This window comes from Rutilus rutilus (assembly GCF_951802725.1).
Source record: "Rutilus rutilus genome assembly, chromosome: 1".
Lineage (NCBI taxonomy): Eukaryota > Metazoa > Chordata > Actinopteri > Cypriniformes > Leuciscidae > Rutilus > Rutilus rutilus.
In genome coordinates, this window is record NC_140209.1 from 9,266,582 (window position 1) to 9,282,153 (window position 15,572).

Genomic DNA, 15,572 nt, shown 5'->3' on the forward strand with positions numbered 1-15,572 from the left:
ATCTTCTAAATATCTTCCTTTCTGTTCAGCAGAAGAAAGAAATTCATACAGGTTTGAAACAACATGAGGGTGAGTATATGATGACAGAATTTTCATTTTAAAAGTGAACTTCTCCTTTAAAGCTATAGTAGGTAATGTTGGAGAGCTAGCAAGATTTGAAAGCGGCACCTCTTCTAAACTCCACCCCCTCCCGTCAGTACTCCGTCCAAAGCTACGCCCCCACAAACATGAACGCGCATCCACAGTCGGAGTCAGCTGCAGGTCACAGGAAAGCAGAGTATTTTTGTCATGTTGGAATAAATATTTTGAAACGATAAATGCCTTTCCTTTACCATTTCAGCATAAACAAGCTATTACTTTTCTTACCTCCTTACATGCTAAATGAATAATGACAATGAATGTGGTATAACACTTTTTGTTTTATTTTTTTTAAAACGAACAAGAGAGACCTAAGAGAAATACTTTTTTACACAAGTATCTGTACTTTCGCTGCTTTTGATTGTCATAAACAATCTGTATTTACATATAATAAATAAGAAATAAATATATATAAGAAAAGGAGTGTCCAGGGATGGCTGACAGGTCAGGCTTTGCATGAGGCGTCGTCTGCTGTGGTGATCTACTCCTTTGGCAGTGATTTACCTTTAGGAAGAATATCACAATTACACATCTGACAATAATTACTGCATCTCAAAGACACACAAAGAATGACAACAAAACTTTGTTTCCATTTCACACAGTAACAAACATTTCTTCTCGTAGCTAACCAAACACATATGCCACATCACCACAGTTGTCCCGTTTATAAGCAATATTAACGTCATTTTATCACAATTATAATGCAGACACTTGCGACTATGGCTGTGCAATATGTTCAAAATGGCATGTCCTAAAAGTCAGATAAGCAGACCTGTAACGCAACTGGCTTACACCGACAGAGAAGCTAATGTTAGCATTGCTAGTTAGCACTAGCTACAAAAGTAGCTACGTGGCCTAATGTAACATATATCATGGAAATAACAAATCCCCCCGAAGCAAAACAAATAATTACCTGTTCAGCAGAAAGAACGCAACCTCGGCATAGCTTTTCATCACTTTTGCTCCCTCAGTTGTCTCCACCATTCAAATGCTGCAATGTTGACGCAAGTTTGTGCTCTGGCTTTATCCAGTGCCTGTTTCGTTGCAGCCTTTTCTGCCTCCGATTTTCTTTTTTTTAGGCTTTTTATCAGGGCGAGCAGTTACCAGCAAAGCTGGCATTGGTAGATTTTCCTGCATTTTCTCTTCCATTGTGCCGCAAACTCCTGCTTACTCGGTGTAGTGAGCTGAATGTTTCCGGAACGGTGACATGTGATGAGTGCATGCAGGGCAGCGCACGCAGTGGGGCTCGGGCACGAGACATGAAGGCATCTGATTGGTTCTTTACATTCGCACCGAATGGCAGTGATTGGTCAGAGTTTTTACTGTCCTGCAGCTGCTACAGAGGTCTGTTTTTTTTCATTCCTTTTTCTGAACACATAATGTATTGACTACTCTCAGGATGGAAGGACCATTTCACCCAGTATATAAAAAAGTGTTTCTGAACAGGATTACCTACCCTAGTGAGTGAACTTCCATTTTTGGCCATGCAATATAGCCAGTGTTTACTTGGCTGCATGTTAAAGGGATAGTTCAGGATTTTAGACATGAATCTCTATAGCTTCCCCATAAGCAGTGTGGTGCATTGACCATGACTTACCCCCGACAGCGTCCTGTGAGCCGAGCTCCGGTCAAGTTTTGGTCAAGATGAAATTAGTCCGGCAAGTTTGCTGGGGTCACGGCAATAAAGTTTTTTTCTTCTCAAATCAATATGTGTTCAAAAGAGTGATATATTTGCAGCACAAAACCGCTGTCTATGGAGAGGTCAGACCTCGTAATGGCTTGGCACTATTTTCTTCCCCGTCATATCACTGCGCGCTGCCGCTACCTACAGCCAGCTGGGAGCCGCGCACGTGTCACTTTGTTTACAGCTCGTAAAGAGAACGATAACATGTCTGACTACAGCAGCGACGATGACAACATTGACTTCGACACACAGCCAAAAGGATATCTTTACGAACCTGAATACACAGATGACGAGTTACGCCAGATGGAGTTAGAAAGGAAAGAAAGTTAGAAAGTTGTTTGTACAGTCCGGATAGTCACAAGTCCGCACCATTTTCTACAAAGCTTGTACAAACTGATCGCTCTTGGTGAGTAGCTATGTTAGCTCGTTCGTGTAGCTGTTCTGAGCACGTAAACACTGCTGTAAACACTGCCGAACAACTGAAAAAGTGGTGTGCGCCTGCGCAGCTCGCAGCTGGCTGTAGGTAGCGGCAGCGCGCAGTGATATGACAGGGGAGAAAATAGTGCCAAGCCATTACGAGGTCATACCTCTCCATAGACAACGTTTTAGTGACGCAAATATATCACTCTTTTGAACACATATTGATTTGAGAAGAAAAAAGCTTTATTGCCGTGACCCCAGCAATCTTGCCGGACTAATTTCATCTTGACCAAAACTGGACCGGAGCTCGGCTCACAGGACGCTGTCGGGGGTAAGTCATGGTCAATGCACCACACTGCTTATGGGGAAGCTATAGAGATTCATGTCTAAAATCCTGAACTATCCCTTTAAACGGCCACTTGTGACATCACAATCCAGTAGCTGCCACTTTCTGTACAGTAGAAAACACATTTTCTTGTGTGTTCCAATGGTGTGATTGTTGATGTAAAATTTGTAATGGATTTGTGTTTATTGTACATTGTGCCTATCTTTAACATTGTATAAACTTAAATTAAAAATGCTTAAATCACAATTACAAAAGTAGCCATTTGTACACTGTATACTCAAATCTATTTTAAGTAGATCAACATAAGTATGTTTTCTTTAAATACACAAAAACTTAAAAGGACTTGTAGTGTACTTTTTAGAAATATGTTAAAAGTGTGCTTGTTTTTAGCATATTTCTTAAAAGTGTAATTAATCATATATTTATTACCAATGTACTTATAGTGCACTTGTTAGAAATATATTAAAAGTATGCTTGTTTTTAGCATTTTTTTAAAGTGTATTTAAGCATACATTTATTATCAATGTACTTATAGTGCACTTGTTAGAAATATATTGAAAGTATGTTGATTTTAGCATATTTCTTAAAAATGTAATTAAGCATATATTTATTACCAATGTACTTATAGTGCACTAGTTAGAAATATATTAAAACTATGCTTGTTTTTAGCATATTTCTTAAAAGTGTAATTAAGCATATATTTATTACCAATGTACTTATAGTGCACTTGTTAGAAATATGTTAAAAGTATGCTTGCTTTTAAATATATTTTTAGAAAATATACTAAAGTACTATTATTTTAAAGTGTGTTAAAAGTTGTATTATAAAAATAGATAAAAAGCATGATGCTAATATACTTTTAATATATTTAAAGATAGTATATTTTTTTTAAAATATATTTGCAATGTACTATTGAAAAAGGGAATATATTTCAAATATAATAAAGTATACTTTTTTTTCACCAGGGCAGTATTGTGTAATAAACATTATTTTATCAGATATACTGTATTTTAGTAATGTCAAAGTAATACATTTGAGTAAAGACTGAAATACTGTCAGCAAATGAAAATCTGCCTTCAACAAACACATATATAGGCACTTCAATCATAAATCAACAATTTATCATTAATATTCGTATCAGAGATCTTTTTCAGTTCATGATAGAGATTAAGCTGTTTTGATTAGTAATAAACTATGATATTCATCAAGCATTTTGAGCTTTATCAGTTAGGCATATGTTCAGAAATATGTTGTTTTGTAGTTCAGATCATGTATGAGGAACTGGATCTTGTCTTTAACTCTCGTCTGGTGTATTTGATGAAGCTCAGATCTTCTGAGGTGTAGATGAGCTCAGATTCTCACTGATGAATGTCACAGAAACTCATTTCTATCTGTGATCTGAATCTGAGAGAAGACACAAGAGTCTCTTTCTTTATCTGCTTCATTACATGTATTTACCTAAACTGTCAATAGCGTCCTGTTTTGAGTATTTTCTCCATTCATCTGGTATCTCACCATGACTCTCAAATGTTTTACTGTAGTGTTTTTCCAGATCTTTCTGGAATCTGCACACAAACCACTTCCAGTAGTTCAGTTCAGAGAGATCAGGGCTGATGCTCCAGTCTGCATAAACTCCTCCTGCTCTTCTGTAGTCTCTATATTTAAACCGTCCATGTGGTGTATTAAAATCCTGATGACTTGCTACTACTGTAAATTTGTGCAAATATTAGGACAGAGATTCTATGTTGAGCTGTAAAAATATCCATTAATTCCCCACACTCTGTGGTAAGGAGCACTGTGATCTCCATCATGGTCTTCTATGGTGTTGGTGCAGACGGCTTTACAGAACAGACACTGAACCCAACAGCACTGACAGAAGTGATCAACCAGAAGCTCATCTGGCCTGAGTTTACTGTCCAGCTTTACTGGAAATGACTCTGTGTTGAATCTACTGCTGATGTCAGCTATTATAGCAGGAAGTTCTTCTCTTATCACATCTTCTAGGAGGCTGAAGTCATCAACATCATCATGTTTGACTCCACTGAGGTCTTTTTCAGAGAAGATCAGCTCATCTGAGAGCTTCTGTGTGAAACTCTTCAACCACAAACTAACATCTCCTCTGTTCTCTTCAACATGTTCAGTAGATTCATGTGTAGCTTTCATGATCTTCTGCTGCAGGAGTTTAATCTTCTCCTCCATCTTGGGTAAAACACTGACACTGAACTTATCAGTGATGTGCCGACTGACTTCATCTCTGATGAATCTCTTGAAGTGATCTCTGGGATTATGAATGTAGTTCATGTATTTGTTAAAATCCTCCTCTTCTGCCAGTGTCTTCAGGATGTGTTTCTCCAGATTTGATCTGTTTTCATTCAGTGATGGACAGTTTTCTCTCATTTCAAGAGTCAGATCTCTGGAAGTCTTCTTGTAGACGCTCTGATCAATGGGCTCTTTCAGTTTCTGACAGATGATCTCACCAAAAATGGCAGCTGATGTTGCTCCATGACAGTATTTCTGGACAATACTATAGTACTCTTCTCTCTTCTTCTCAACATATATTACAGGATCATTGGCTTCTCTAAACTTTCTGTGTTGGTCAGTGATTGTCTCCTTTGCTCTCTTACAGATGGAAATAACCAAATCCAGGAAGAATTCATTCTTGAACACATATTTCACTGATCCGTCCTGATGTTCTGTCACTCTTGCCTTGATGTAACCTGTGAGCTGTTGAATGTAACTGATGTTGTAGCCCATCTTTGAAATGTTAAATGACTGAATCATTGTTTCTGATTGCTGAGCAACATCTGTGGGACAAGCTCTAGCCAGGCTCCCAGAAACTGCGCCAGCGGGGTCATTCGGTGGTGCAGTGAGGCGGAATGACCGGCCCAGCCGAGGGTGGCATAGCGGCCCTGTGCAGGGGTACGGTCATTAGCCGCGTCCTGCCAGAGGAGGCCAGGGGAGGACCAGCGTCCCACGGGGCCGTGCTCTGGCAGGGGTCTGGCGACAGAAGAGGATGAGAGGAGCGTGGCCCGTGGGTGGCACATGCTGTCATCCGAGAACTCTGTGACAGAGGGGGACGATAGTGGTGGGACCCGTGGGCGGTGCGCACTATGGTCCGAGAACTCTGTGTGCTCAGGGTTGGGGGAACCAGTTCTGTCTTTAACCACATTAGGGTACTGCTTGTCGTTGGACAAGCAGCGGGGAGTGGAGAACAAAAGATTTTCCCCCGGCCCTCCACCGGGGGAAGGAGTGGCCCTGCTACCATCTCCTGAAAAAAACTAGTTGCCAACCCTGAGCAGCCCGTCTCAGGGGCACCGCTTAGCCTGGCATTTAGCGGGGCGCGGGGCCGAAGAGAGCTGTGGCACCTTCCTGCGACTTCCTCCACGACGCGACCCGGGTGGAGGCTGCTGCTGGGGCCGTGCGGGAGGAGCGGGAGCTGCAGGAGGGCGCCCTCGGCGGCGAGCAGGCTGAGGATTCTGTGCCGACGGCTGGGAGGAGGCAGCAGCGGGCCGTCTGGGCAGAATATGCTTAATAGCCTCAGTCTGCTTCTGAGCGGTCGAGAACTGTTGGGCAATGTCCTCGACCGCACCGCCGAAGAGGCCGGCCTGGGATATGGGGGTGTCGAGCAGAGGAGTCCGCTCAGCCTCCCGCATATCGGCCAGGTTCAGCCAGAAATGTCTCTCCTGGACCACAGCTGTGGACATCACCTGGCCCAGGGACTGTGCGGTCACCTTCGTCACTCAGAGAGCAAGGTCGGTGGCGGCACGCAGCTCATCAAAGAGCCCTGGGTCAGTCCTGCCCTCGTGCATGTCCCTGATCACCTGGGCCTGGTAGACCTGCAGGATGGCCATGGCATGCAAAGAGGCGGCTGCCTGTCCCGGTGCTCTGTAAGATTTCGCCACCAGGGTAGACGAAAATCTACAGGCTTTGGATGGGTGCTTAGGGTCACCACGAGAGGAAGCGCTTGCCGGACACAGCTGCATCGCGACGAAACGTTCCACCGGGGGAACCCCAGTGTACCCACAGGCAGTGGCCTTATCGAGGGGAGGAAAGGCAGAGTAGGTCAAAGAGTGATCGCAGGAAGACAATGGTGTCTTCCAGGACCGCGTGACCTCCTCATGCACGTCCGGGAAGAAAGGTATTTGGGTTGGATGCCGACGGGGGTCAGCGGCCGCACCCAAAATCCAATCGTCCAGCCGCGAGCACACAGGGTCGGGTGGCAGGGATCTGACTCGGGCAATGCTGGAACACCCGGAGGTGGCAGCACAGCCGAATCTTCACTTCCCGATGACTCCGGCCCACCTTGTGATGCAGCGATCGACATTGCATCCTCCTCTGGAGCGCCGAAAGAGATCCGCGGGGCCTCCGTAGAGGGACCAGCGGTCTCAGTCTGAACACTCGCGGGTACCAACGCTGGAGAGGGGGGTGTGGACCGTGGACAAATTGGCAGTTTATTCCACACCGTCACCCTCAGGTCACCCTGGCCACCAGCCGAAGTACAGCCTCTCGTGGAGACCGTAGATCGGGGTGTGGATGAGGGGACTCACCTGGTTCCGGGGGAGAGGAGAGAGTTATCAGATATCTTGAAGAGACATCACCCAAAGAGGAGAACAGAATTCTCCTAAGTTCTCAGTCTTTCTCATTATACCAATGACTGCAATGAAATTAAGACCATTTTACCAATCACACTTAAAATGATACCAAACATGAAAAGGAAAAACAATAGATTCACAAGATACATCATTTGTGATATATATATAGACATTTTTTGTGAATTTTTGGTGACTTGACTCAGGGAAAGAGGAAGGGTGGAGGGAGAGGGAGGTGCTGAGATAAGAAAGGAGAAAAGTTTAGACAAGACAATGTCCTGTGCTCTTTCTTTGCGATCTTCTGTCAAGGGTGCGTTTTATGGCTTTATTGTAGGATGAGTTTTATCTCAGCTTTTGTCTTAGCTGGAAAATCAAGTCTTACATTAGTGGTTAGTTAGTGGCAGTGCTTACTTAGAAGTTAGTTAGTGAAAGAAGTAAGTTAGTGTTTAGTTAGTGGCTGAAGTTAGATAGTGGTTAGTAAGGTGTTTTATTGAACAGATAAACTGTCATATGTATATCTCAGTTACATACTGTACCTTTAATACCTTTAAATGAAAGTTATCAATTTAATTACATGAATTGGTAAAAAAAATAAAAATAATAATAACACACAAGACTTCCCTTTAACAGTCTGTTGGGCAGGATGGACTGCCTTTGGATGCAGATGCTTCAAGTTTTTCAATAACGCTCAAATGTGGATTAATGCAGAGGTATGATACATCCAGCTTGTAATATGACGTAAAAATCATATAAGTATATTTTTGGTTAAATACAACTTAAGCTCTGTAAACATCTGTGACACCTGTTAATTATTGCAGGAAAATAATTTCAACTTGTTCCTCAATTAAAAAAAAAAAAAAAAAGTTAACTAGGAAAATACAGACACAACACATTTCATGTTATCATGAGAGTAGTGTGTTAGGATCACTTAAAAACTAGATTAATTATATCTAATCTATATATACAGTATAAGCAGAACCTTTTCTACAAAAGTAGTCCTGTCTCAAAAGGCAGATTTTATACTTCTTTTGTACAATAATAAATTTGAAGGCATGTCACAGATTTTGGAAAATTAATTCAAAATAACACTTTTTTTCCTTCTTTTTTTCCTTTTTTTTTTAAATATTGGTCTTTACTCATTTCTCTACAGAAATTATGTTTGCAGTTTGATGGGAACCTTGCTTCTGTGCACAGCCATGATGAGTACACTTTTATACAGAACCTGATTAGATCCGAAACTCAGGCCACAACTCGTGCCTGGATTGGAGGAAATGATGCTGTTCATGTATGCAATTCTTTTTTTCTTTTTTTTTATCATGCTTTTTGTGCTACTGGGCATTTACAGTTACATTATTATTATTATTTTTTAAATGCATAAAGATAGGTGCCCATCTCATGGTTGCCAATGCCCTTAACAAACTATTCTGAGGACCAAAAAAAAAAAGCTAATTACAAAAAAAAGATAAAAACACACCATTGTGGAACATATTTTTGGCCAAAGAATCCTCTAAATGTTTTTTACTATTATAACCTTATCGACACCTTCTGATGTCAAATCAGCTTTACAGATGTGAAATAGATGGCTGATATTGATAATTGAGCAATTTAGCCCTGCCTTAAATATTCTTAATTCTTCACATATTCTTTACTGATACCCTTTCTGTGAAATAATTTCTGTTCATTTCTGTTTAGATTTCTGACATTTTTAAAGTGGAGACGGGGTTATTGCTAATGCGAAATAATCTTTTAGATGAATAAAGATTAAATTAAGAAGCCATGTGAGCTGTGGACATAAACACAATGTCTTTTTTCTCTTCTGTTCACAGGAGGGAGTTTGGCTCTGGAGTGATGGAACCGAAATGAACTTTCAAATATGGTCGCCTTATCAGCCCGATAACCTTCATGGACAGCACTGCCTTGAGATGAACTTTGACTGTAAGTAACTGCTGTTAATGCTCATAAACTAATCTAAATAGACTAAATAAACTTTTTTTTTATTATTATTTTTTTTTTTTTATAATACACAAATGATTAAAACAAATATTTTGTTTTATCTTGCAACAGATGGCAACTGGAATGATGACCCATGTTTAACAAATAAGCCGTTTGTGTGTGTGAACTGAACCAGCATGTGAAAAATCAATAGAAGAAACAAGCACCTTTAACTCATTTACTTTCCTTTAGAAATGTTCAATGGAGGTAATAAAAGTGTTTTAAAGAAGGTTAATTGTGTTTGTTTGATTGTGTTTTGTTAATGATAAGTTAATGAGTCAGTGACACCTGTTAAACACCATTTTATAATTTGGGTATCACTCCACAGTCTCTCTTTTCTCACCAACACAAGTTAGAATAAGCAATTTGGCATCCTAAAATGGCACCAAAAGTAAAAAAAAAAAAACAACAACAAGGGGATTGCTTGACTAAATCCCAAAAAATAAATAAATAATTAAACAAGTACAATTATAATGTGAAAAAGTTAGTCACACTCACCAAATATATTAAAGCCACTCTTATTTTTGTGTCTCACTACCAGGTTATTATCCTGTACCTTTAATAAATGTCAAGTATTTACTCCACTTTCTCCAAAACCAAGTAGTCTATATGACATTTTTTCATATGCATCAACTTTCTGTAAGGCATGAAGGACGGCGATCATGGCAAATCCACAGACTAACTCGTGAAAGCTCAGTAAATGCAGTATTTGAAAATGACAAGAGGCATGACGTGATTGGCTGCAAATTGGCTTTAATTTTTTGGTACAGAAAATGTGTTATATTCCAATATTGTTTTATATTACTGTTCTTTGAAAAGTATGTTCTACTGTACAATAGTAATATACAGTATTTGTCAATTGCTTTTATTTTGGTGAGCCTGTAATGTAACTGTGGCATTCAATCATTCGCACAGAACATGTAGAATTCATATTTAAATAGTCAAATATTCACAGACACTAGTCCATATCGCAATTTGATCAGGTGATTTATCCAAAATTTAGCCAAATTCTCCATTATACAGAAAATTTAATTTTTATTCACGGGAGTTCTGTGTTTTCCACATTGCAGAAATCATAAGGCTCTAGCTTTATTATACTAACATAAGTGTTCCCTTTCCCAATTACAACCAGCAAACACAGTAAAGGTCAGTGGTATTGTTTGAGGGAGAGATTTATTTTCAGCACCAGCTACCAAATCATGGTCTACCACACAGAGACCAGGACCTGCTTAAGTGCTAATGGACTGCATTTATATAGCGCTTTCAACAGACTCATGGCCACCAAAGCGCTTTACATATTGCCTCACATTCACCCATTCGAGAGACTGTTGCCTTTGGCTTGCTCAGTTGGGGATATTTGGGATATTTAATTTAATTAATCAATCAACAATACTATTGATCAGCATTACCAAACGTGGACGTTTTCCACTAGAAACAAGCATTGATGTATTATTTTAATTTAATACTGTGAAGCTGCTTTGATACAGTCTGTATTGTGAAAAGCGCTATATAAATAAACTTGACTTGACTTGACATTCATTCACCCATTCATTCACCAACGGCGGTGTCAGCCATGCAAGGAGCAGCTCATGTCTTGCTCATGTCTTGCTCATGGACACGTGGAACCGGGGATGGAACCACCAACCTTCCGGTTTGTAGACAACTTACATGAACCATTGAGCCACTGCCACCCCAGTGACAGTTATGGAGAACTAGAATGAAGTGAAATGTGCACATTCAAACCTTTATGAGGAGGATAGCGTGACTGCGGCTGGAGCACTGGTTGAGTTTAATAGAGGCTGTGGTGCGGTTTAAACTTGCAGGGATAAAATGAGTGTCAAACTCAGCAAAGGATGAGAGTGGTGTGTGCGTTAGACCGGGAATGAGGATGTTTCTGTCCTTGTCTTCATGGATGGGCAGGTCCTGGGAACCTGGAGATAACAGGTCCAGCACCTACAGACACAAAGCTAATCAATATTCCAGAGCAGCTGCCCACTGAAATGGGGTTTAACGCTAGGCCAGTCACGCACTGTGAAACAGTTCGAGAGACTGTTAGCCTCATGGCAGCTTCCTGCCAGACCTGAGAGGCCATCATGTGCTTGTCCGTACAGACAACACATCGGTGGTCTCTTACATAAATCATCAGGGGGGTCTGCGGTCGCGTCCACTATGCAAACTGGCGCACCAGATCCTCCTGTGGTCCCTAGGGAAGATACTCTCTCTGAGGGCAGTGTATATCCTAGGGTGCCAGAATATAGGAGCAGACATCCTGTCGAGGCAGGGGCTTAGGCCAGTGGATTGGAGACTCCACCCCGAGGTGGTGGAGTATTTATGGGAAATTTACGGCCAAACAGAAGTGGATCTGTTTGCGTCTCAGCACACGACGCACTGTCCCCTGGGGCTGGAGGCTAAGGTGCAGATGTGGCCGAGGCTACGTCTGTACGCATTTCCCCATGTTGCTCTGCTCCCAGGAGTTCTGGAGAGTATCCGCCAGAACGGAATAAGCCTACTGCTAGTAGCACCACGCTGGCCGAGCCGAATTTGGTTTGTGGACCTTATTTATCTCCTCGACAGCTCTCCCTTGGAGCTTCCGATCAGGAGAGACCTTCTGTCTCAGGCTTGGGGCACAATCCTTCACTCTCACCCAGAGATTTGGAACCTATTGGGACGGTAATACCGTCACCCTTGGTGGTCAGAGCTCACTCTACTAGGAGTATGGCAGCCTCTGCTAACAGTCCAGCTAACAGTCTCCTTCTTGCGCTTCCCTTTCCCCTTGAGTTCATGGACCTGTTGCTATGACAGCAAGTCCAGAATGAGCGTCGAAGAACCAAACAATCCAAGATCATGCCAAATAGTCAACAATGAAATCCAGCTAACTGAGTTAGCGACGTACGGAGAACGGACCCCAGTCCTGTCTAAAGTGAGTGTTAACAGTCGGGCCAAAAAATTGGATCTGGACAAAAGATTGGATCTGTGCATTATAGACTTGCAGTGTAAATGCAGACTGTCGTTATTTACAAGACTGCTAGAGGGCGCTTCATTTTAAAACGTAACTATAGGATGTAATACGGGTAATGCCTATGGGGTCGTATTTTGGAGGAGGACAGTCTCCTTCTTGCGCTTCCCTTTCCCCTTCCCCCTTCCCCCTCCCCTCAATTAAAAAAAAATGCACTTTGTACATAATTTATAAAAAAAAGAGCTGTAAATTATATGAAAAACGTTTACATGTGTTGAATAGATTACACTTTAGATTACATGAATGTCAATGATTTATTCATGCATTTACACATAATCTCTAAAAGGAGTTAAACATTTTGTAGTTTGTACAACATTTGCTGACGGCAGCAACAATCCTCCGTTCATTCGAGGTGACTCTGACATATTCAAGGTAATGTTGATTCCAGAAACTGCGCATGTTCTCTTTCTCACATTCTGTTTACACAATGCTGTCACTTTTGTGAAAATACTTATACAACAGCTTCATAGTGTCACAGAAATGACATAGTTTCAGCTTTAAGGCCACACCAGGTGAATAGGGTAAAAAAAAAATACTTCTAGATATCACCATACTACCCCAGTTGATTGATTACATTAGGAATTGCAAACATTTTTTTGTATGACATGTTTCCTGAAATGTTTAAATATGAGGTGTTATATAATAAATTATGCACTAACTTGTATACATTTCTATAACAATCTGAACATTGGATGAAGTCAGGTTATTTTTTTTTTATATATAATAGAATCAAAGGTTTTTACAAAGCAGATTTTGGATATCTCTTTTTATCACTCCCTAAATCAGAAAATACTATCAATAACCAGAATTTTTAAAAACTTTTTTTTTTAATTAAATGTTGTATAAAATCAGGCAAATTATATATGAACAAACCCCTCTGTAAAAGCCTTCAAAATACAGATATGAATAAAACTGTAGAAAAAAAGTTTGTGGTATGTAAAGCTGCTGAAGTGGGGATTTCAGGCTCAGTGTAGGAGATACATAGCCTAGAAATCTAGACGCACCCTAGCGACATCAAAATTTATTTTGCAGCCAGGGTAGTCTAGCAACTCTCCGTTGACTTTAAAGCTGGAAAAACCAAACTCTAGTTAGGCCAATCACATCGTGTATAGAGTCGGTGGGCGGGTTTAACATAATGACGACAGAGTTGTGCCGGTTCCGCGTGAATTCCCTGCCACTTGAAAACAAAGAAGAGCTGCTGCTGGCGAACAGCGGTTTTTCAAATCGGCTTTGTCCGTGACTCTGGAAGGCTTGGAGTTAAGCTTTTCTTTGAGAAAAGAACAAAGAACGGCACTTAAGTCATTCTTAAAACAGGAAGATGTGTTCGTAGTTTTGCCAGCCAGATAAAGTTTAATCTATCAACTAGCTCCGCTGTTGGGAAAATGCTCTGGTTGGTTGTAGTGCTGTCCTATTGCATGCAGAGCGAATTTGAAAGACAGCCGTTTATCCTGCCCCTCGGATTGAGCCAGGGCCGGAGTGGGGCCACTTTTCATTATTTTCATAACTTGTAACTGTGGGGCCAGTGGGGCCACTTTTCAGCCCGGGAGTTTCAGGCCCAAGACCGGCCCACTTTTTCCATGGTGGAATTCCAAATTAGCACTTTTTCCAAATTGGATAAATGAAGCAACAGTTCAGCTCTTACTATTGTGTAGTTTGTATTAATACCATGGTTCAACAAATAATGTAAAGGTTAAATAATAATTCACTTAGACTTTATAAGAAGCAATTGTGACTTTATTTCACGCAATTCTGACTTTATATCTTGCAATTCTGACTTTATAACATGCAATTGCGACTTTATTTCACGCAATTCTGACTTTATATCTCGCAATTCTGACTTTATAACACGCAATTGCGACTTTATTTCACACAATTCTGACATTATATCTCGCAATTCTGAGAAATAATGTCAGAATTACGAGATGTAAACTTTTTATTATGTGGCGGAAAGCTTCCATACCTCCTGGTCTCTTTCTCCCATCCATCCTCCCTGATGCGTACCATTACGGAAGGGCCGGCACAGCTATCGGTAGGCGCCGACAGTGCCGCGGTAGCCTACCTGAGAAAACGTTTTTGAAAAAGACGAGCTATGGACCCAACCAACTCTATAGGAGGGGAGGTACAACCCTCACATGGTACAACCCATGCAGAGGCTGCGCACTGCGGTGTCAGAATGCGGAACGTGTGTAGCCTAATGTAACTAACGTGACAAATGTGGAACAAATAAATAAATCCTCAACCGGCCCAAAAGTATTCAGGAATCAGGAATTCTCCCGATTCTCCCGATTACACACCCCGGACTCTTCAGGAGGCCAGAGAGGAGACGACTCTTCAGGAGGCCAGAGAGGAGACGACCCTTCAGGAGGCCAGGGAGGAGACGACCCTTCAGGTGGCCAGGGAGGAGACGACCCTTCAGGCGGCCAGAGAGGAGACGACCCTTCAGGAGGCCAGGGGGGAGACGACCCTTCAGGCGGCCAGGGAGGAGACGACCCTTCAGGCGGCCAGGGCGGAGCAGACGGTTCAGGGCTACAGGGCGGACCAGACAGTTCAGGAGACCAGGAGGCAAAAGAGTAATCCACGAAACAGGCAAAAAAAAAGAAAAAAAAAAAAGACATGAAACAAGGGAAAATGCTCGGAAATGCAGTGCAACAACATACAACATTTTGCAGTGAGTGAATGATTGGACATGGTATAAATAGGCTGAGACTAACAGGGTGATGAGACACAGGTGAATGCAATCAGTGATGATGAGTCCGGGCAGTGAGTTCTGGGAAATGTAGTTTGTGAGGGAGTGATAATAGTCTGCAGTGGAGTGCCCTCTGGTGGCTCTCAAGGGCACTCCAGCTGGTGAATGTTACAGAAACACTGATCACAATAATGGTGACCAAACATTTTACAATAAATCATCAACATCTAAACCTATGTTGATTCTCAATAAGATCTTCTGTAGACGTCTGACAGAAATAAAAAAAAAATCTGGTTAGTAATAAGTGAAGCTGGTAATGCTGTTTGTGGAGTTGTTTAATCCTCCTCTGCTGAGATCTTCACAGATTTAAAGTTTTATTTTATCTTCAGTTGATTTCATCTTATGCCGAGTTCACACTGCACGATTTTTAAAGTATTCGGGTCACTGTGACTATCTGGGGTAGCATTCAGTTGCTGGTGTGTGTGTTCACACTGCATGATGGATATGCGACAGGAGGTTTCACACTGCATGACTTTACAAAAGAAAGAATTGCCAACAACTTCTGTCTGGTCCGCAAACTACATTTCACAACCAAACACACGCGAGAAGTGATGAGGAAATGACGCAAGATCACGCGTGCATGAGACGTAAATTGTTATTAAAAATGATAGCCTGCAAGAAGATTGCGATTCTCTGTGCAC

At 41.5% G+C, this 15,572-nt stretch overlaps 1 protein-coding gene and 1 pseudogene across 2 annotated transcripts in view; one reads left to right on the forward strand and one right to left on the reverse strand.

Moving 5' to 3' along the window:
• Positions 1-3,833: 3,833 nt before the first annotated feature.
• Positions 3,834-15,572, reverse strand: part of LOC311304049 (interferon-induced very large GTPase 1-like) — a 227,048-nt pseudogene continuing 215,309 nt past the window's right edge. Inside the window, exons 8-12 of the transcript XR_014630273.1 lie at positions 10,913-11,100; positions 7,068-7,135; positions 6,355-6,830; positions 5,904-6,101; positions 3,834-5,497 (exon numbers count right to left, since the gene is read on the reverse strand). The product of XR_014630273.1 is annotated as an interferon-induced very large GTPase 1-like (transcript). The remainder of the gene's footprint in view (positions 5,498-5,903; positions 6,102-6,354; positions 6,831-7,067; positions 7,136-10,912; positions 11,101-15,572) is intronic.
• On the forward strand, positions 7,728-9,814 carry LOC311287191 (galactose-specific lectin nattectin-like). Its single transcript, XM_084403871.1, has 4 exons — positions 7,728-7,887; positions 8,328-8,462; positions 9,004-9,112; positions 9,242-9,814. Exons 1-4 carry the CDS (start codon positions 7,870-7,872, stop codon positions 9,298-9,300), a joined length of 321 nt encoding a protein of 106 aa, XP_084259997.1. The 5' UTR covers positions 7,728-7,869; the 3' UTR covers positions 9,301-9,814.